Source organism: Rhinichthys klamathensis, unplaced genomic scaffold, assembly GCF_029890125.1.
Source record: "Rhinichthys klamathensis goyatoka isolate OS25496 unplaced genomic scaffold, OSU_Roscu_1.1 h1tg000295l_1, whole genome shotgun sequence".
NCBI classification, from domain to species: domain Eukaryota; kingdom Metazoa; phylum Chordata; class Actinopteri; order Cypriniformes; family Leuciscidae; genus Rhinichthys; species Rhinichthys klamathensis.
Genome location: NW_026606814.1, coordinates 300,159 through 323,263, shown reverse-complemented (window position 1 = coordinate 323,263; position 23,105 = coordinate 300,159). Strand labels below are relative to the sequence as shown.

General features: G+C 37.0%; 2 protein-coding genes across 3 annotated transcripts in view; both read right to left on the bottom strand.

Annotated features, from left to right (window-relative positions):
* ephb6 (eph receptor B6) overlaps positions 1-9,188 on the bottom strand; it is a 61,650-nt gene extending 52,462 nt beyond the window's left edge. For both annotated transcript variants that reach the window (XM_056269943.1, XM_056269944.1), the window contains exon 1: positions 9,049-9,188. In XM_056269943.1, the coding sequence (XP_056125918.1) occupies positions 9,049-9,112 (64 nt within the window). In that variant the 5' untranslated portion in view covers positions 9,113-9,188. The remainder of the gene's footprint in view (positions 1-9,048) is intronic.
* Positions 9,189-12,628: 3,440 nt separating this feature from the next.
* slc2a3b (solute carrier family 2 member 3b) lies at positions 12,629-22,416 on the bottom strand. Its single transcript, XM_056269952.1, has 12 exons — positions 22,308-22,416; positions 21,394-21,535; positions 17,422-17,523; positions 17,171-17,331; positions 16,831-17,071; positions 15,444-15,606; positions 15,093-15,280; positions 14,409-14,513; positions 14,113-14,214; positions 13,865-13,924; positions 13,547-13,747; positions 12,629-13,457 (listed from the first exon to the last, which is right to left on the bottom strand). Exons 2-12 carry the CDS (start codon positions 21,415-21,417, stop codon positions 13,200-13,202), a joined length of 1,605 nt encoding a protein of 534 aa, XP_056125927.1. The 5' UTR covers positions 21,418-21,535; positions 22,308-22,416; the 3' UTR covers positions 12,629-13,199.
* Between the last annotated feature and the right edge of the window lie 689 nt (positions 22,417-23,105).

Sequence of the window (23,105 nt, the reverse complement as noted above, 5' to 3'; positions counted from 1 at the left end):
GATGGAGTATCCAGCATAACCCCGCCATTTTTAAATAGTTTGGCCAGAGATAGTTACTAAACTTACTACTATTATTATGGCAACTCGGAAGAATACGCCGTGGTCAAACGAGGAGGTGCAGACATTCCTTTGTTTGGTTGCCGAAGAGAGGATCCAGCGAGAGCTTGATGGGGCAACGAGGAACGAAATGCGTCGCTATGACGACCGGGTACTATTTGTGGCGGTACTTTCTGCAATGGAAAACGGAGCGAAAAGCGAGCCGAGTCGAGGCGAGCCAAGGCGAGTCGAGTCGAGTCGAGCTGGTACTGGTAATGGAAAAGCGCCATTAGAAACACATACTTGCTCGATCTATCTGCATTCAAACACATGTACTCTAACTCTTTTAAAACTTTAAAGGGATACTCCACTTTTTTTGGAAATAGGCTCATTTTACAACTCCCCCAGAGTTAAACTGTTGAGTTTTACCGTTTTTGAATCCATTCAGCCGATCTCCGGTTCTGGCGGTACCACTTTTAGCATAGCTTAGCATACATCATTGGAGTGGACAAGACCATTAGCATTTCTAAAAAAAAAATGACCAAAGAGTTTCGATATTTTTCCTATTTAAAACTTGACTCTTCTGTAGTTACATCGTGCACTAAGACCGACGGAAAATGTAAAGTTGCGATTTTCTAGGCTGATATGGCTAGGAACTATACTCTCATTCCTGCGTAATAATCAAAAAACTTCACTGCCGTACCATGAGAGCAGCAGGCGCAATGATATGACGCAGCGCCTGAAAATAGGCCACCTTCCGTCAACACAACGGAACTATTTTCAGGCGCTGCGTCATATCATTGCGCCTGCTGCTCTCATGGTACGGCAGTGAAGTTTTTTGATTATTACGCAGGAATGAGAGTATAGTTCCTAGCCATATCAGCCTAGAAAATCGCAACTTTACATTTTCCGTCGGTCTTAGTGCACGATGTAACTACAGAAGAGTCAAGTTTTAAATAGGAAAAATATCGAAACTCTTTGGTCATTTTTTTTTTAGAAATGCTAATGGTCTTGTCCACTCCAATGATGTATGCTAAGCTATGCTAAAAGTGGTACCGCCAGAACCGGAGATCGGCTGAATGGATTCAAAAACGGTAAAACTCAACAGTTTAACTCTGGGGGAGTTGTAAAATGAGTCTATTTCCAAAAAAAGTGGAGTATCCCTTTAACATCTTTAAAATATGTTCAGCACACTCATGAATCCAAATGGGCATGACAGTGATAATGTGACATTGCAAAGTGTTCTTTTGGTTGCAGTGTGTGTGTTTCATGCATATTCGTGTATGTAACTTGGCAGGTTCTCATTAATTTGCTCCAGATGTCTCTGTGTACAGACAGTCACCCCAGGACACACACAGTCAATCTCTCATTACCACCAAACCACAGAGAGAGATGGCAAGAGTGAGACAGGGATTAGCACAATTCCAGATTTAAGCTCACGCACGTCAGTGAATGTTATCAAAACTCCCCATTTCGGGTTTATCTTAGATTGAAGCTTTTATATGGTCCGTCTCTCTCCACAAAACGCTGCTTATGACTCACTAGAACACTGGCAGAACCCTTCTTCTCTTATAGCTTGCAGCTCTGGACCTGGACGGCTCTCATTTGGCCCTAGAGGCGCGCTGTATTTTTCTGCTTGATCTCATCAATGGCTTGACCTGTGCACACACCAATTCACAAGGGAAGCGTGAAGTGCTTTATTCTTTTCGCTTTTGTATCCTGCCTTTATTTAGCCACGTTAGTCGAGTTGAGCACAACACGCATTTTATCCGGTGTCCTAAAAATCTTCCCTTGCAGCGATGGAGGCCGAATGTTGGAACGTACAGTAATAAACAGCTCATGATGTTCTGCCATCTTTGCTCTTAGCGGGCTGACTTTTCCGCTCTTTTTTCTGCAGTACAAAGGGCTTCTTATGTGATTGTTGTGCATCCAGCATGTTACTGCCATGGGGCGACCGTTAAAGACCACAATTTTGCTGCATAGACTAAACTGTAATGTTTTGCCAGGTACTCAAAAATGGGTTTTATATGGAAACAACCAAAATAAGTGGTTTTAGAGTCAGATCAGGTAAAAAAATTGTGTTAAAGTAACAACTGCACATTGTATTTTGGGGCTTTATTCAACAGTATAATGAAAGAGAGACAGGAAGTGATTGGGGAGGAGAGAAGAACAGGACAGGGACAGGACCACAAGGTCGCCTGAAATGCTGTTGCACCATATGCACCATTTTTTTTATCTCATACCTGAGACTTTAAATCTCACACAATGTGATATTTTATATTTCACAATTGCTCCTTTATTTAATTCTCATAATTGTGACAATATTTCATGACTACAATTTTATATCTCACAATGTGATTTTATATCAATTGAGACTTGATTTCTCCCAATTATGACTTTATATTTTACAACTGCAAGTTTATATTTCCCAATTGCAACATTATTTTATAATTTTGACTTAGTATTTCACGATTGCAATTTATAATTCCAAATGCGATTTTATATCTCATAATTGCCTGTTTATATGTCACAGCTGTAAGATAAAAAATCAGTTTTTATTTATGGTAATTGTGACTTTTCATCTCATAATTTCAGTTATCTTATTTATTTTAATTGTAACTTTATATCTCTTTATATGGTTTTATCTCACCAGTGCAACTTTATATCTCACAATGTGATTTTATATCTTTTGTGACTTAATATTTCACAATTGCAATTTCAATCTCACAGACTGATTTTATATTGCAACTTTATTTTTCATAATTGCAACATTATTTGACATATTTCACACTTGCAATTTATATCTCACAATGTGATTGTTTAATCTCATAATTGCAACTTTATATCTCACCACTGCAACTTCACAATTAAACTTTATTCCTAAAATTACAACCTTATATTACATGATTGCAATTTATATCTTAATGGGATTTTATATTTTATATACTGCGACTTTATTTCTCATAAATGTGTCTTCATAATGTATGTTACAATTGGGGCTTTATTTCTCATAATTGGAACTTTATATCTCACAATTTCAACTTTTAATTTCACATTTGCAACATTGTGTCTTATTTGTCATTTATTTGTGAGTATTGCACAATTGCAATTTATATCTTTTTTTTTTTCTTTTTTTTTACATTCTTTTACATTTAAATTGTGATTTTAAATCGATTTTATATCTTTTGACTTCAATTACAATTATGACTTCATACATTATCTTTATATTACAGGCTTGCAAATGAGAGTTCACTGCAAAAAAAAGAAAAAAAGAAGACATATTTAATCAGTATTTTTAGTAATCAAATTACTTTTAAGGTGTGAGCGACGGAAGCTGGCTAGGGGAAGGGTTGGTATTGCAGCTGAAGATGGAGCAGAGCAGGGTGATGCATTTTGGCCTGGGGCAACAGTTTGAGCTTGGATGAGTACAGATCGGAGAGCTCAGCTGCGTGACTCAATATACTGACAGCAGGATACCTCATGAGGTCGTCACGTACACACACAAATATACTGTATATCCAACCTGAGAAGAGCTGGACATGAAACAGGGCTAGCAATAAGGGGGGGGGGGGGGGGGGGGAACTCAGCGAAGCCCAAGCTGTGCCGCATGAGGGACCTTTTCATGGCCCTGTGTGAGACATGACATGAAACTTTGCTCTTCTCCTCTCTCACTGCACCTCTCCATCCTCCTCACCTCCTTCACATCTCCCTCTTTTCACAGGGGCGTGGGTGTAAAAGCTGCTTTTACCAGAATGTGAGGCTTTTAAACCGTTCTGTTTCTCTCAGTGAGGAACACCCTGCTGTGTGCATTTACACTCAGCCCTGTCTGCACATACAATCTCCTTTTCAACACAACACCCCTGAAGAGTCAAGTGGAGGCTAATTACCACTAAAGGAGAGCACAGTCGATTTTACAAGCAGACCTCAGGGATTGACCCTATGGCACTGTCTTCAGTCCAGACTGACAAGATTGCAGCAGGGATAAACTCTCTCGCGCAAGCTGAGCTAGATTGTGTTTTTGACTGCTCTATTTGGAATTTTCAGTTTTTCAGTAAAAATTCAAAGCAAGACTACTTGGAGAGATTAAAACTTGTGGTCAGAGAATATAATGCCATTTTTACGGTAAAATACCGGCAGCTGTGGTTACAAGAACTTTACCGTCAAAAATATGGTACAGACGTTATTGGTTTTACAGACTTAACTTAAAATTTACAGTAATAAACCATATTTCAATATCTGATATTATGTTAATTTACCAACCTATTTATGTATTAATATCTGTTTTGTACCATTGTAATACACTGACAAACATCAATCATTACAGCAGTGATGAAAGTCACATGATAAATCAATGCTCATCACAAGCAACTCTTCCACATGAAAGTAAATACTAAAATAAAGAAGCTGCACAGTGTCATTCGCACAAACACTAAACAGCATCATGGTAACACATGAAATTTAAAAAATGCAATAAACATTCATTTAACAACATTAAATGTAACATAAAACTCTAATGTACATAACTGATAAGAAAATAACTAAGAAAACTAAGAAGAAACAGTTATTTCAAGAAAAATACATCAAATGTGAAGTGTCATGCAGGGAATTGTGGGAATGTCAATTTACGGTTTTTCACTGTAAATTATACAATGAGTTGTTCTTTTTCACTTTCAAAAACTCTAAATTTAACGGTATTTTACAGTAAAATGACATTAAATGTACCGTTAGATCTATCACAGTTATTTACCGTATTTAGTAAGGAAACTTTCTGTTAACCAATTAACAGTTTTTCACTGTAGCATTTTTACAGTCATTTACCGTTAAAATACCGATAATTTTTTACAGTGTACCTTAAAGGAGAACTCCGGCGCAAAATGAACCTTTGGTCTAATTACACATTGTTACCTAGTCAACCGTTATCTGAGATTTGTTTTCATGATTATCGAATGTAAATAGTTTTATCTCTAAAAACAGTTTAGCCTATAAAGCTAGTATAACGCTAGTATATTGGGCATAGTGTAATGAAATAAAAATCGCTTGTTAATACCACTAACAAGGCTCAAAATAGCCCCACACTAACACGGTAGCATAATGAGGGTCCCTACCTTCAAACCGAAGCATTGAGAACTTTGTCAGTGTCCAGACAGTTTAATAAGAAGATATTTTTTACATACAGTCAACTTCGCGTATACAGGCAGAAGCCATCTTTGAAAAAGAGTCTCTACCAGTTGATCTACGAACGCCGATCCAAGTGCGCTGGTGAGATGTGAACGAGCTATAAGTTGTGATAAGGTGAGCGCGAACAGCAGGCTTGGATCGGCGTTCGTAGATCAACTGGTAGAGACTCTTTTACCCCACCTTTTTCTTATTTTAATCATAAAGCTATCAAATTTAGTAAAGTTTCATAACAACAAAAATGCCAGTTTGGTAAGCATATATATTCTCAAAAATTGTTTATTATCTTAAGAAAATATATTGTTTTAAGGATTTTTTTGTTGCAATTTTCTGCTCAAAAGCTTGGAGTTGGTAAGAATTTTTATTTTTATTTAAACAAGTCTCTTATGTACGGAAGCGTATTGCATTCACTTGAGGAAAAAAATCTACTCTGTTTCTCTGAATTAACGAGTTAATTATCTCAGAATTACGAGATCATTTTTAATGGAAAAAAGTTTTTGCTCTGTTTTTCTGAATTAATTACTTAATTATCTCAAAATTATGAGTAACTCATTAATTCATAAAAAAGAAATTTCAAGAAAAAATTCTCTCATAATTCTGAGATAATTAACTTGTTAATTCAGAAAAACAGAGTAGATTTTTTTTCCTCAAGTGAATGCAATACGCTTCCGTACTTATGCTCTCCAAGGCTGCATTCATTTGATCAAAAATAAAGCAAAATATTATTGCGAAATAATATTACAATTTAAAATAGCTATTTTCTATTTTAATATATGATGGCAAATCAGAATTACCTTAGCATTTATTGTCACGTGATCCTTCAGAAATAATTTTAATATGCTGATTTGGTGCTCAGGAAACATACTATCAATGTTGAAAATTGAAAGTTAAAAGGAACAGCATTTCAAATATTTTGTAACCTTATAAAAGTACTGTCCCTTTTGGTCAATTTAATGCATGGTTGCTAGTGGAATAAAAGTCTCAATTTCTTTCAAACAAACAAAAAAAATCTTACTGACCCCAAACTTTTAAACGGTAGGGTAGGATTCATTTGTTGTCTAGTAGGGATTATTTTTGCATTCAGTAATTTTGAAAAGATTATGGAAGCTTGTTTCTGACACAGAATAAAAAATATAAAAAGGTAGGCTAATTGTGACTTTTTATCTCGCATATATAAAGTCATAATTGATTTATATAAAGTCGCAATTGCGAGTTATAAAGTCAGAATTGCGTGATATATATATAGATAAAAACCGTATAACCTGTAATTCTGACATTATAACACTTTGCGAGTTATGAAGTCCAAATTGTAAGATATAAACTCGCAATTGTGAGAAAAAGTCAGAATTGCGAGTTATAAAGTCAGAATTGCGAATTTATATCTTGGATTTCTGAATTTATAACTCGCAATTGCGAGTTCATATCTCGCAATTCTGAAAAAAAAAAGTCAGAATTGTGAGAATAAAAAGTCGCAATTATCTTTTAAATGGTTTTATTCCATGGCGCAAACAAGCTTCCATAAAACTACATTTGAAATCATATGACTGAAAGACTTGGTAGCCCTATAAAAGCTATTTTATTGTACATGGGGCAGGTCACCTTATGGGGGCCTTATAAAACCACAATTTTAAGATCACATGATCAGCTAAATACTCCCTGGTTTATCTTGGTACCCCCTTGTTACCTGACACTTTTGCTTACAAAATAAATTAATGATTGCTGACTACAAACAGCCTTACAATGGCATCAGTAACTGATAACTGCTGTTGATGTTGCATTCACACCACTAGGTGTCACTATATGTATTGGCCAATGGCCAGTGACTTTATTATTATAATATTTTTTTTAATTACAAAAGGCTAAATATATATGTTTAGAGCGTCGGTGTCTGATGTGATTATTGCCGCTAGTAGACCAACAAAAGCCTTCCGGAGATCTTGAAAGCAGGGGACTCTATGTGAATAGACAGGAAGCATCTATGTGAATGGCTGTTGAGTTAATTAAAGGTGATGAAGGGTACAGGCCTTTGCTCTAGGACAGCAGGTACAACTGCATTGGTTCAGAGTTATGGGCCTGAGGGAATGGCTGTGGACTAGTTAAATGTGATGAAAGGTATAGAATTTGGCTATAGGAGAGCAGGTAAAGGGGGTTTGCTGAATTAGTTTAGAGTTATGGCCTTGAGGGAACGACCTAGAATCATTAGAGTTATGAGTCTGTGTTATGGTTAATATAGAATTAGTGCAATTTGGTAAGATATCTTCCTTTTGGAAGATATTTCTTTTATAAAATTCTTTTTAATGGAAGATAATGCTTTTAATAAAAACATTAATTTGATTTTTTTTAAAAATATATATATATATATATATATATATTATGAAATGTATTGCAATTTAAAATAAGTAGTTTTCAATAAATTCTGCATGATCCTTCAGAAATCATTCTAATATGCTGATCTGTTGCTCAAGAAACATTTATTATCAGTGTTGAACATTATACATAAAATGTTCATCACCTTGCTGAATAAAAGTGTTATTTATTTACCTTCCTAGTTCCTACCTACCATAACTGGCACCTTATTATTATTATTTTTTTATTATTTTTATTTTTATTTTTTTGTCACTGCTTTTTTGTGTGCGTGCAGTGCACTGATGTCTTGGCAATATTGTATAAAAATCATACCAATAAAGTACTTTGAAACTATAATTTATTTATTAACAACAATTGGTAACAGTGATTATGCAAGTGAAACTAGATAGAATCAACCTGACTACCTGTGTAGAAGGGGTGTGTGTGTGTGTGTGTGTGTGTCCCACTAAAAGACTATATAGTACTATGCAGGGTAGTCTACCAATTGAACCTGAGAGAAAAGGGGCTCATAATCACCAAAAGTCCTGGGGCAACGCGATTTTAGCAATGTTCCTTGGTTTCACCAAAAAAGTAATTTTTGACAGTCAGATCAGGTAGATATAGTTCCTTTGACTTTTTTTATACAATGAATACAGTCTCATATCGTTTTTTAATATGAGCAGAGATGCAAAGCACAATAACAGATTCAGATAAGTTAGAAAAAAAAAAAACCTGGTAAATAAGCTTCTGTGAAAAAGCATGTTCATAACAGACTCTGGCATTCCAAATACCTTACACGCACACACACACAAAATGAGTCACTGAGAGCTTTTTCACAAGAGCTCACTATGAGATGCCAACTTCATCAATCCATATTTAAACGGCTCATGTCTGCAACGCATTGACTGAAACCACCATTTAGCCAATAGAAAAATGAGACAGAGAGAAAGAAAGAAAAAGAGATATACTGTGAAGTGAATTGAGTGAGTGGGTGTCTGTATTATCACAGGGTTGAACGGGCTGGGGAAAGAGAGAGCTTATAACAGTTATAATATCAGAAAGAAAGGGGGCAGAGAGTTGAGAAGGGGGGGTTGCATGGGTCAGAGAGAGAGACAAAGGTTACACAACAAATTATTCACCCCTCCGCTGGCTCTATTCTACACCCTTTTGTTAAGCATAAACGCAGCTTGGCAGGATCCACAGAGAGCTCTTCAATTCACAGTAACTCATAAACAGCGACTCATTATACAGTACAAGGGTCTGTTCAGATCTTCAGCCTCAGACTGACACTAACACATGCACCAAAGCGATCACATGTGCAGATGTTAATGAAAGTAAACTGTTCGAACCGCAAACAGACCTACAAACTCATTCAGAGACTCATACACATGTTGACACACACTCTGAACCGGACCGGACAGTAGGAGCCCCCAAAACGCACACACACATGGGGGTCTGAGAGCACCAGGGGGAGCAAAGGAAGTTTCATACCTTCTTCAGCTGAACTGTGCTGGACCACAAGAGAGACAGACAGAAAGATCCTCCACATTTCCATCAGAGCAACACACAAGAAGAGTCCAGAGGGGAAGAACACAGGAGAGGGAGACAGGAGGAGAGAGAGAGAGAGAGAGAGAGAGAGAGAGAGAGAGAGAGAGAGAGAGAGAGAGAGAGAGAGAGAGAGAGAGAGAGAGAGAGAGAGAGAGAGAGAGAGAGAGAGAGAGAGAGAGAAGGGAGGAGGAGTCTGTCTACTCGTTTTTATCTCAGATTAAAGAGAGGAGAGAAAGAGCGGGGGTGGGGGAGCAGGGAGGAGTATTTATGTATGATGATGATTATGACTGAGAAGTCACTGAGCAAAGAACAAGGAGAGAGAGAGAGAGAGAGATGAAGGGACCGGTAAACTGACTTTAGCTACTCACTGTGATGGAAAGCCTAAAACGAGTTGGGCTAGTTCGCAGAAAAAGTGTCTAGACACGCAGGAGACAGGCGCTTTCACAGTCACATTTGGTGAAGGCTCTGGTTTGGCATGCTGATCGGGCACGCCGAGCCAGATTGGAAATATGCATCACTCAGTAAAAGAAGCTTGGAAACCTGCCTGTGTGTTTTCTTTTCTTCTCTTCTTTCAACTGCTGCATTTTTCCCTGGAAAAAAAATACATATTTTGAATACTTTCTTTTGGCCTTGGTCGCTTCTCATTTTCCATACACACACACGCACATATATATACGTACAAAGGTTCTTCAATATAGACGGGCACATAGAGGCTGTTGTATTCCTGAATACTAGTGTTGTATAATTAACTCTTTTAAAACAGCGCCTTCTGGTGGACACATAGTGACTGCAGAAGATTGGTGGTGCACTGGACACACTATGGAATTTTGCTTTGGTAAATCATAATTATGGCATAAAAAGGTCACAATTATGACATAATGTCGTAATTATGACATGCTAAGACATACTAAGTCATATGACAAGAAATACATAAAAATACATTAGGCTATATAGCCTAGGAATAATAATGAGAAAAAGTAAAAGATTAATCTACTAATTCATAATTTCGACTTTTTATTTTAATTTCCAACTTTTCTTCTTATAAATATTACTTTTTAATGACATTTATTATTTAGGAAAAACACGTTTTTTTATGTGGCGAAAATGGGCTTTCATAACAGCCTGTTGTGAAATATCATTCCGTCCTGTCAATTATCACACGACAAGCGCATATTACAGCCACCTGCCTTTCTGACAGTCATTCCGCTGTTCCTCTTCGCCCCTATCTTATCCTTTTATTATAATTGACCGTAGTCGGGACTGGAGTTAGCTTGAAGCTCGAGTCTCGGGCGCGAGCTTGTCCTTCAATGAAATCCAAATTCGTTTACCTTCCAAGGACTGGATGAGCAGGCGAAGTGAAATTAAATTAAATTAAATATGACGACATGTCACAACCACATATTCAAGATTTTAATTTTTTACGTCTAATTAAAGTGTTTAAGGTAGGCTATATGTAACTAGCGGTTAAAAACTGCATATTGGAGAATGTATATGGTAACGTAAGTTACTGCTCAGTGCTCATAAAACATTCACTACTCACTAACCTACTATAGTTCAGCTTAGCTGAGTGCCGATCATAGACAGTATTAGGCCCTGTCCCAAATGGAACCCTAAGCACTCGCGGTCTTCCTCTGAGTCCGCACTTTCGCGACGTAACGCCGCTTTGAATGTCGGGAAGAAGTCTGCTGTGGAGTCCGCATCAGCGCGGGCTCGGCAAAAGTGCGCATTAAGGGCGCAAATTGACCGTAGAGGGGGCGCTCGCGAGCACCCTTCTGAGATCTAAAAATGACAAATGGGACACACTGCGGTCTCATGGACTTAACGGACACGCGCACGCGGCAGCCATTGTAAGTCCACAAGACCGAAAGTGCACATGAAGTGTGCCATTTGGGATTGGGCCTAAGAAGGTGCCGATGGATGTATTCCGTCAAAATGGCTGACACGCGGCTAGGGGTCACGTGACTGGGAGATCCCGGACCCATACCCTGAAGCTATAGGTACTTCTTTGAAAATAATACCCAGCATAGCACTACACAACCATGAAATATCTTCACAACTCTGTATGGGACGGGTCCGTCTTCAGGTAAGCTGAACTAGTTAGTAGGCTAGTGAATGTTTTATGAGCAGTATGTTACCATATCCATCCGCAGTCACACAGAGCCGAAGCACAACCAAAACAATGTTCTTCCTCAAAATGTATGCAGTTTTTAACCGCCATCTCCGCGTCGCAGTTTTACAACATTTCAAATCCCTCAGCAAGGCAAGCCAATGTTGATTCTCGTTTTATTACGAGCTCTGTCGCGCTCAGATCATCTCCTCTGTCATAGTTTTTTAACCTGAGATTCCACGAAGTTTTGAGATTTAACGTGCTTCATGTCACCTTTCTTGCTCGTTGTGACAAAGTTACCCATGCCACTCCCGGTCCCACACATCAATGGTTCCTCAAATCCAGCCTTGGGCCACTGAGTTTGGCTCACTAAACTTGTTCAGGTGTGTTCGCTCCCCGGGCGCCGAGGTGAATGGCTGGCTGCTCGCTGCTCTGGGTGTGGGTGTGTGTGTGTTCACTAACTTACTCACTGCTCCTAATGTGCACTAACTTGGATGGGATAAATGCATAGGACAAATTCCATGTTTGCCATACTTGGCCTTTACGTCACGTCACTTAGTGAATTAGGGACAAAAACATGTTTTGGAAAAAGGATTGATTTATTTAAAAACAAAAATAGGATTATTTATTTACTCATTATTTATATTTAGTTAATTTTGAACAAAGCTTTTACATAGGGTTCTAAAACGCATTTGAATAGCCTCACATAAATAAGACGCTATTATTAGATTACAGTAAACTATCATCATGATTGACTTACAAATAAAGAAATTGATATGTGACTTTTCTGGATAATACAACGTCTCATGACAGGGATGCATGTTATGACACATGACAGTCATCTAAAAAATATATGTACAGAGTTCCTGTGATGCAAACAGTCACAAATGCAAGTCAAATCAAATCATGCGGGAATGATCTGGTCAATCTCACAAAATATGCTTCCAAGTGCTCAATGTATTAAATATACTCATTTTTAGGACATTGTGCTTGAAGCAAAGTTAAAACAATGTAAAAACATCACAATTTGGTAACAAAATTAATTATATTTAATAAGCTATAAATATAATAAAATATATAAATATATATAAAACACACTCACAAAAACAAAACAAAAAAAACCGTTGGTACATATTGGTAAAAATCCAGAAAAAAATCCCGAAATCTCAATCATGCAGTCAGAGTGCAACAAAATGCAGTAATAAATGTAAACAAACCAATATATATATTTACACAGTTGAGCAATACTTACAGTAAAGAGTCCTAACTACCCCACAAAGGGGTCTAACTAAAAACTGAAAATATGAGATGCACATAGGTCCATGTTAAACAATAAACGTGTTCTTGTGATTGCTGGGCTGTCATGATTAACTTTCATATGATCCTGTGTCCGTAGTGTTCATTCAGTCAGACAACCGTCATGAGAAATACTTTAGGGATGAATAACACCATTTAAACACTGATGATTCTTTTTTAGATTCTGTCTCTAGGTCACTAATCAATAATCAGAATTTTGACACTGAACATGTGAACTACTTTGCACAAAAGACCAGATGCTCATGACCTGAATAGTAGCCACAACAGCACAAGTATTAAAAGGCTATCAGTGAGTCTGATTAGTGCGTAAATTCAGTCTGATTTAAGTCTTTGGGCAATATGAGAAATTTGTTAAATAACTATTTAAATATAAGTCATAGTAATAAGTTTAATATTCCACATGATTATGGACAAGTGCTTAGTGCTCACACATAAGTTATCTTAAAAATGCAACAACTCTATATCTGACTAAACATTCAATGTAGCAAAAGGCAGCTGCAACCACATGTAACACTTATTTCCTCATAATGACTTTATAATTGCCAATTATAAAAAGGCTTTCAACACCATCGTACTAGCTATTTCCTTTGTAATAATGCCCATTATTTAGCTGCATCTGTTCTCTATTGTCCGCTGTAGGAGTCCATTTAGTGTGTAGATCATGGTTTCTCTATAGGTTTGTTCCACTTTTCTCCTGTCCAGTCAGCTCAGTCATCTGAAACTTCTCTGATGACGGGGACACTGGCAGAGAAATGGCACCCTCTGGAGACGTGTAGCTGGCAGCATTGGAGCCTGCGGCATTGGAAAATCCACTGGAAATGTCCTCAAACGTCCGGCCTTTGGTCTCGGGAACCCGGAAGTACGTAAACACGAAGAAGATGATGAGGAGGATGAGGAATATGATAAACACATACGGGCCGCACAGTTTCTAGAAAGGAAGCATGGTCATAATAATGTGTTTAGCTCTTGTGTCCATACAAAATGTGATACAGCTGAATTCTGTGACAAGGTTCTCACCAATAGTGGTAGGAAAGACAGTCCGACAATTAAGCTGGCGGTCCAGTTGCAGCATCCCGCCACAGCAATGGCTGCCGGACGTGGACCCTGAGAAAATAACTCTGCCACTATGAACCATGGGATCGGTCCTGGTCCCATCTCAAAACTGGCCACAAATCCGAAAACTGCCAGAATGGCCAGAATGCTGATTGGTGAAATTCCCTGCTAGCCAGAAATTGAATCATTTGTAGAGAGAAAAAAAAGAGCAATGGTACACTTCAGTGAATGAAATCTCACATAAATATAAGTTGGCGTTCATTAGTAAGATCACACACTGACCCCTTCAGATGCAGATTCGAAGATAGCAGTGCCATTCTGATCAAGTATAACAACTTCAGGCTTCAATAGATCAGAAAAGAGAATGAATTTAAAAATGAATAAAAATGTTATGTCTCTATTCTCTAATATTTAAATGAACGAATCCCTTGTTAAATCCATCCCATTCACTTCTGAAGATCAGTAGTTTATCATGTAGGCCCATTTAATGATCATATATATTTAATTATATATTGTATATCAAAACTCACCACAAGTTTAAGAGAAATAGTCATGAGCAGAACACAGACAGTCATTCCAGCCAGTCCGATCATATGAAGTGTTCTTCTCCCTGCCCTTTCCACCAGGAAGAGCTGTTGAGCAAAGCAGTGGGAACATCAACACACTGTTCTTTAGGACACCCTCACAAAAGTATTTGAACGGATATAAGGGCATGACATTTTAAATTCAAGGGTGGTGAAATAAACTTGACAACTGTTTACCTACAGTACAGTTCTTTTCAAATGTTTGTTTATGTGAGTATATTTGCTCAGCTGTGTAAACTCACAGAGATGACAGTGAAGATGGTGTTGACTGCACCCATTCCAATGGTGGCAAAGACTGGCCCAGTGATACCTGCTCTTCTGAAGATCTCTGTTGAGTAATAAATTACCTGGAAAATGTACAGAAATGCAGCAGTTTAACATTTAGAACAGTTCATGTCAATACTGGGAGTTGACAAGGGGAAAATATGGAAGGATTTCTTACAAAGTGACAAACACTTCAAACAAACACTCATTAATCAGTATTTCTGTCTTGTTTTCGAGTAAAATAAATATCTGAACATTATTAAAACAAGATACATTCGTGTATGACTTGTTAAAGAGAATGTTAACTTTATTTTACTTCTCATTGGCAAATAGTTTTTCTTGTTGTAAGCATAAAAAGTTTTTAGGTTTATGCTTAAAACAAGAAAAAAATTCCATTGACTGAAAAATAAAATTTGCCAATGAGCAAATCAACTCAAATTAATATGGACATTATTTATATATATATATATATATATATATACTTTATTCACAAGGTATATATAGTATATATATTTTATATTGTTTTATACTGTAGATGTATTTTATACCTGGGAAAACAAGGCACTGCTGGCTATAAAGATGTTTAACAGGATGTCATGTGCTAATCAAAGATCATTATGTAAACTTTTTATGTAACTGATGGGGGAAGTGTGGAGACTCACAGCGTTGATGCCGGACAGTTGCTGGGACAGCTGCAGGATTATGGCGATAATAATGGGCTGTCTGTAGGCGGAGTTACGGAACAGCTCTGGAATAGAAACCTTCTTCTCCATAGACATCTTCATGGCCTCTTCCTTCATCTCACGAATGTCATCCTCCACATCTGAATGCCCACGAAGAAGTGTCAGCACTGAGAGCAGAAGAGAGAAAGATCAACATAGTCAGTATGGAAGAGTAAATACATTGCTCAGGCAGTGCTAAATGGTGTGTTGCGCATGTCTCTTAGATCTCTTTCTAGATCCAAATGTGATGCTTCTAAAGACTTTTTTTTTAGTCCTCCTGAGCAGTCTCACCTTGGCGTGCCTCATCCTCCTGGTTGAGACTGATCAGCAGGTATCGAGGGCTCTCTGGGCAGAAGATCAGCATAACACTCTGTACCACTGCAGGCAGCGTCGTCAGAGCCAGCAACAACGGCCACAAAGACTGAGACCCTAGCAATGACTCCAGACCTAAAATCTACCATAAAATCCACAAAGATGACCCATTTATAACTATTTGCAATTGAATTTTTAAGTGTATAATCAGTATGTTACAAAACCAGACGACTTCCTTTCTTCTGTAGAATATAAAAGGATCAATTCTGAAAACTTTCCATAAAATACAACGAATAAGGAAGCACTGAAGCTTTCAACTTTCAAAAAGGACCCAAAACCATCATAAAAATGATCCAAATTATCTTCTGAAGCCATGCAATATCATTTTATGAGAAAAGGATAGTAATTTGTTATTATTAACTGAAATTAGTGAATGAGTCAGTGAACTTGTGAACTGAACCAGTTCAATTCATGAACAAATCATTCAGACCAGTTTTGTGATGTGAATGAGCTCATTGAAAATATCTTGATTTTGGGAATATGATTTTTAGGGAATAATGTCTTCAATTTCTACCTGTCCCTTGCACATGGCTATCATATGACTTCAGAGGACTATACTAGCACACAAGTTGTATAGACTAATTGTACTATACTCGTATGGTGCTTTTAAATCTTTTTTCAGCTTGGAAGCTTTGGTGTCATTATAGTTGCATGAAAAAAAGAAAAGGGTTTGAAATTAACTTTTTCATTCACCAGCCAATTATGCTACAACTTTTTTAAGTTGCCAGCCATTCAGACCTTCTATATAGCAAAGATTATTAAAAATAAAAATAAACCAGATTAACTATGTCAAATCTTTTATATATATATAAAATCCTCCAGCCTTCCTCTTTCAACCTCATTACCAAAAATGTATTTTAGGTGGACAGATCAAAACAGTACAAAGAACATTAAAAACTGTAGGATGTTGGAAAATAACAATGTCTTTTCTGTTAACCAAATGCTTTTTAATCGTCGCTATTGCTTCAATGCAAATGAACAAGCACACCGTTATGTGTTGCGTAGGGATGTATATGTTCAAGTAACAGATTCTGCGCAATATGCTGTAATTAATATATCACGATGACTCACGAGTTGAGTATTTGCGCTAAATCTGCAGAGATTTGGCTTACATGAACTTCCCCAGCAAAGTAAGTAAACATAATAAGTAACCCGTCAAATTGGCTAGTGATCCCATTACCCACCACAGTTGATTTTACCCGCATTTGGCGGGTGTTAATTTCAAACCCTTATGGGTTAGTTTAATCTTCATTTTTGAGGGATCCCTTTAATCTCTTATTTACATTTATCCATAGGAAAATCTAACCTGTGCAACCAGGATGCCGATGACCACCCCGAGCTGGTGAAGGGTGCCAAAAGCCCCTCGCAGTGCCGTTGGAGAAATTTCACCCACATACATGGGTGTCAGTCCTGTACACATACCACAGAACACACCAATCACCAGACGGCCCAATATCAGCAACTCATGGGAGGTGAACATGCTGGATAAACCCATCAGGCCTCCACCAATCAGAGCAAGGATGTTGGACAGCAGCATTGATTTCCGTCTGTAAAGAGAATTTTGGAGATGAAACAAGAGGATCTTTTATATTTGTTTTATGTCCAAATAAATTGTGTGATTTTGAATTTGGTCACTCTTTTCTCACCTCCCCAGCTTGTCAACCAGAGCGCCAACACTAAGAGATCCGATCATGCCGCCAGCATTGAAAATGGAAACTGCGACACTCCACACTGTTGTGAGTGTGGATTCATCCATGGGCTCTCCAGTGCGCACCAGAGACACGTTTCTGATGAAGTTCTTCACTTTCTGATCATCGACAGAGAGACAGACAGAAGTAAGTGATGAAGCGTTGTTTTTTTTAAGTCTAAAATGCTACTCATTTATTGAAACATTTACGTCATCGGGTGCGTTGATGACTCCTGTGTTGAAGCCGAACTGCAACGAGCCGATGACGGCCGTGGACACGCAGAGCAGCAGATAGCATGTCACCTTCTTCCCCTGAACAAAAAGAAGGAATACACATACTATTATAATATTTCATTTAGTAGAGTTTTGTTTCTCTTCAATGTTCAGAAAAGGGCTCAGAGAAAATATAATAATAATAATAAATTATTTAATATATTAAATAAAATATATACAAATGAAAACATACAAAATTTAACAATATTACTGTTTTATTCTGCTTTCTAAAGACTGATTGGAAACCATGAGATTAATTATTTGATTGTATGGACAACCATATCTGTATGTTTCTTTTGTTTATTCTCAGTATATATGTGTAGGCTACAAACCCCTCCACAGGATGTGGCGAAATCACACAATCTGTGATGGACCAATCGTTAATGGCAGGAAATTCAAACATTTGCCTATCATTCATCGACATCAAATATGGCTTATCACTTAAAACATGTAAGTAGCAGAAACTTAACAAGTCCACTCGCTCTAATGTTAACCTAGACAAATGTGCCCTATTATTAGGCGTATAAGTGTTTGTGTGGAGACTAGAGTGCGTTTACTGCATGACATACAGGCGCCGGTGCCATGACTTGCATTTAACTTAAAATACTCCGTCATTTTTTGGTCATACAGAATAGAAAAATGCAAACTTTAAAGGGTTTACTTTTATTTCTGTAAACTCACAATAACAACAAAACGTTGTGCTTGTGTAAAATAATAAAAACAATTAGGATGCGCTTTCTGCCATCTTGGTCTCAGTCAAGACACAAAACTAACCAAAACTCAGTGTATACTTGCCTCACAGACATGATAATATATATATTTATATATATATATATATAAAGCTTGATATATCTACTTTTAAATGAACCAATTTAACTGGAAAATAAATATTCTCAGATTGTGAAAAACAAAAACACAGAAAACATTATCAATAAATTATTAAAATGTTTATACAGTCTCCTTCTGTTTTTTCATGACACAGACTAACATGCATGTTTGAGCTGTTTTAACGGAAAGCAACTTGCACTGACATATCTTAAAAAAAATTACAGCTATGAAATAGTAATATACAGTCAAATTCACAATGCGATTCGGCATCCTGTTTGCTACCTCAATTCAAGAGGAAGAAATCTAAATATCATTCTCAATTCAATTCTGAATGGCACACAAATTCTTATAACCATATATTACATAATAGTAATTTCAGTAATTTCCCAGGGTATGTATGAAAGTGGAACAACAAAGTTGCATAAATCAGTTGACATAACTGGAATATGTCCCAATGTGTCATTTTCTTTCCTAACCGTGGTTCTCAAACTCTATAGCTTCTCTATAGTTGACGTCTGTTCCTCCCTCTTATGTCAAATTAAAAGTAGTAATAGCAACCTAATTGTGAGCTGCGTTACTTCCGTACAGCAGCAAATAATGGGTCAGAAAGAACAATAATCTGATGGCCTGTTCAATTGGGTGACATTTGTATTTTTATAGGTTTGTAGGGCCTTTTAGAGAGTAACTTAAAATTACTAACTATTATTACTAAGTAATTTGTAATGTCGTTTTTCATGAAGTAAATGGTAATCTGTAGTGGAGTGATTAACTTTCTCACTACTGCATGCAATATTTGGCAAATGTCTGTTACAAAAAACCCATGCACAGGAACTTCTGCAGTCTGATGTGATGATACAGACTTAAACAGACCCAAACATGCACACACAAACAGCGGCAGATTCCTGGAGGAGTGAACAAGGAAATGGGTGTCATCATGTGATCTGTAAGGAGCCAGAGCTAAAGGGCGATCCATCATCTTTCATCTCTATTGATCAGGATAGACCAGATCACATTTGCACCCCCACATCCCACCATGAACCCCCTCCATAACACACTTATTAATTAAATCAACACATTCAGTGACCCACTTAATAGATTTGTAATAACCTCCAGTGGATGCAAAATTGCACACTCGGATTGGGAATTTCCATTCTGTCTGTCCATTCCAAAACAAGTAAGAACCAGTCAGAATGTTGTTCATATTATGCTCAAGTTTGAACATGCCATCTAAACCCTGCTCTGAACAGTCATTTCTCCTTATCGTTCTGCTTTGCACATCTCGGTTTCTTAATTCACATGCTGCAATCCTATCGGTTATTCCAACTAAGAAATAAATCCAAGATTGGCTCATACATTCCAGGATGATTCCCTTGATTAGAACTAGGATCAGAGTCAGTTGAGATTTGGTCCAAACAGCCTCCAAAGACAAAGCAGGCCAAAAAATGTCTCACTACAGCTACACGTCATATTTATTTAGGTGACAAATCAAATCAATTGAACACTAATAGCCTGAACAGACATATAAAAGAATAGCTATCGCTAAAACTGACAGGACACACAAACATTACACAATAAGTATATAAATCACAGGCTACTGGCAATTAAAACAAGCTACAGTATATCTACAATAAAAACACATTACATTTCAAACCCAGATGCCCATTGTCATCCCCTGAACATTTACTACAGTTATTGCATGGTAAGCACAGTTTATTGTGTCTGTGAATATGTAACACCAAAGGAACCACATGGGTGGCTTCCCATTACCATGGTTAGAATTGAGGTATCTATCTATACTACAAACTATGGCACATATTATGAAAAATAATAGCCTAAACACATCTAGGAACTACAAAATTGCCATATAATAAGCAGATGATGTTAATATTACATAAAAGACCATAGTTTCTGCATGTAATCTCTTGTAAAAAAGAAGTATACTTAAAGCATATTTAAAAAAAATATATTTTAGGAAATAAGAATATACTTCAATGTTGCATAGATGCAATTAGATGAAAATGTATTATAGTTTAAATTTATATTACATGCAATAAGCAGAACTTAAAGGTTCTCTAAGCGATCCTGGGTGACGTCACTTCTTGTTGACGTTCGAACTATTGTCAAACAAAACGGAGGCTAGCTAGACCCTCCCTCCTCCTCATCCGCACACTAACCCCCCAAACCACACCCCCAAACCCTTCTTGTCGGTCATTGGCTGGAACAGTTTGTTATGTTTTGGGGAGCGGGTCGCTGCAGTTTGTTTTTGGTGCTGTTTGTGAAGCATGGGCTGTCTACAGAGATCGCGTTTCTTTACAGTGTGTTCAGGGGACAGGCAGCCAGCGGATAGTGAGGAGATGTTTGCTGTATGTGACAAAAAATGTTTTGGCCTAAAAAACACATGACATCGCTTAGAGCACCTTTAAGAGGGCTTTTCTGACCCACTTAAGAGGGACTTAAGTATCTTTATATGTCATAAGTACTTCTATTGTCTTTGAAATACGGTTAAAGTGTGCTGATTTGTAAACTAAAATAATAAATGTACTTTTTGAAAGCATGACAAAAGATTATTTAAACATAATTATTAAAAATACTACTTAAGTGTGTTAAGAAACAGTAGGTTACACTTTATTAAGATGTCCTTATTGTTACAGTCTATACTTTTAAATACTGAGTAATATTAATTAATTATTACGGTTAGGATGAGGTTTGGTTTAGACTTAGTTGCATGTAATTATGCATAATTTAAAGTTATTACTATAGTAACTACATGTAACATGTAACAAGGGCACTGTAAAATAAAGTGTTCTGAAAGTGTTCTCTCTTTAAGTACACTTAAGTGGCCATTTAGTTCATTAATGTTATCTGCAAGAACTTTTTTTTTACTTTTAAGATTTGAAGTTAAGTGCAAAACAATTAAGCACACTTCTTTTACAAGGGATGTATTGAAAACTGGTTAAAAAAAGATAGATTTCATAAGGGTCATTGTGATAGTAAAACCTTTTCTTATCAATCATAAAGAAGAAAACTAAACATCACAACTTGTTCTGTACATAATGACACTGACAGAAAAAAACCCTCTACCTTACTGTCTTTCATCTTCTCCATTCTGCTCTTTGTTGCGAAAGCCAGTATGCAACTGAGACGGAGGTTGTCTGTTCTTCCTCTTCTTGCAGCGAAACCAAACTTAAATGGATAAACACAAATCCGTATTTGAAAAAGGTCTCTAGTGTGGTGGAAAAAAAGAATACAAAGAATCGTTTTCAGTAATGCAAAGGAATGAAACCTTTTATGTTTTCATAAACAACCACCACAAAAAAAAAGTAGATTTCCTACAACGGATGTCTGCTGAGTTGAGATGACAGTTGAGCATCAGCATTGTGCAATGTAAATGTGGAAGTCAAATATAAGAGGCATCTCTGTCAGCTCAAGATCGTCCCTCTCTATATCGATCAAATGTGGTTTTATGGGTTAACACAGTTTCAGTGACATTCCTACTCTGACATTTTAAACATTCTACAAGTGAATAAAATCAATCTTGCTTTAGTTTATAACAGCTTCATGCAGTTCCTTGATTAAAGACATTTGATCTGCTTGTTATGCACAAGAAGTTATAGCTGCATTTACACATCATATATTTCATACAAACACAGTATTATATTTTATTTTATAATTATATTAATAAAACTTTTTTCATAATTGTAAAAACAACATCATTCCCTTTAACTTGTCACAGCAATCTCTGTCATTTCAACTAACACGTTTCTCTACTTTCTTCATCAATAATAAATCTGTATGTGAACAAAAAAGTATAATATACTTCACTTCAGGGTTATTTTAATAAAGATTTAAGGCAACAATTAAACGTTTTTAACATTTTAAATAACGTGTAGATATGAAGCAATATTTTAGTCAATATTGTAATAAAAGATCATTACAATGCTACATATAGTATGTTATATTTCTATGTAAGGATAATGTAAAATAATAATATTTACGTTTATGCTTGCAGAGCTCGTGCGTCGATCAGGTATTTGCTGGTGTGTGATGAAACGCTCTCGAGCTCGTGGGTTTTAAGCTGAGTGAGACATGAGCACCAGCACGTTGCACTTTTTTGTCGTCACACTCACACAGCCATGCTCCCCCTATTTCTGTAATATTTGAGTCACAGAAATTAACGAGAACATAGTTTTAAGTCACTCACGTCACGTAACATCCTTTCGTTGGAAATCCTGTCCGTATCTCAAAAACTAGAGCAACCTACATAGACCGCATCATAGGCGCGAGCAGTTGCTCTCAATCGGAACGTGCCTATGATGCCTAATAACTCTTTCTAGATAGGCAGCTAATGATGTTTTGAGAGCCGTCTCTATTTTATGTCCTTATTTGGTTACTCGCGCGTTATCGCCACAGTAGACTGGAGGTGAATCGCGCCTCTGTTTCTCTCGCGCAACATCCCACCAGAAAAAAAAAACCCTGCTGTCTGACAATAGTCATTGTTGTCATGTGAGTGTTTCTGTGAGAAAAGTACGTCTTTTTTTTGTTTGTAAACAAGTAGTTCTCTCTTCCGAGATTAGACAATTTGCGGGGTTTGCTGGCACTTCATACAAGTGTGTGATCTAGTGATAACAAATGTTTCGTTGCCTACGCTCAGGGTAGCTTTCATTTGTTCAGTGAAATTGTCTTTTAGGCATTGCAAATTAAATACACAACGCTAGACTAGTTGACTGTGTTAAGACAGACAACAGGAACAGGAAACATTTTGAGAACTGAGATCACCAAGTGGTTTTCTTTAA

Excerpts from the sequence above, each read along its gene's own strand:
- slc2a3b (XM_056269952.1), bottom strand. The coding sequence starts at position 21,417 with ATGGAGAAGATGAAAGACAGTAAG. Across the intron at positions 17,524-21,393 it reads AGAAGATGAAAGACAGTAAG|GGGAAGAAGGTGACATGCTA; the intron begins GTAGAGGGTTTT and ends CTTTTTGTTCAG. Across the intron at positions 15,281-15,443 it reads GGAGGATGAGGCACGCCAAG|TGCTGACACTTCTTCGTGGG; the intron begins GTGAGACTGCTC and ends TTCTGCTCTCAG.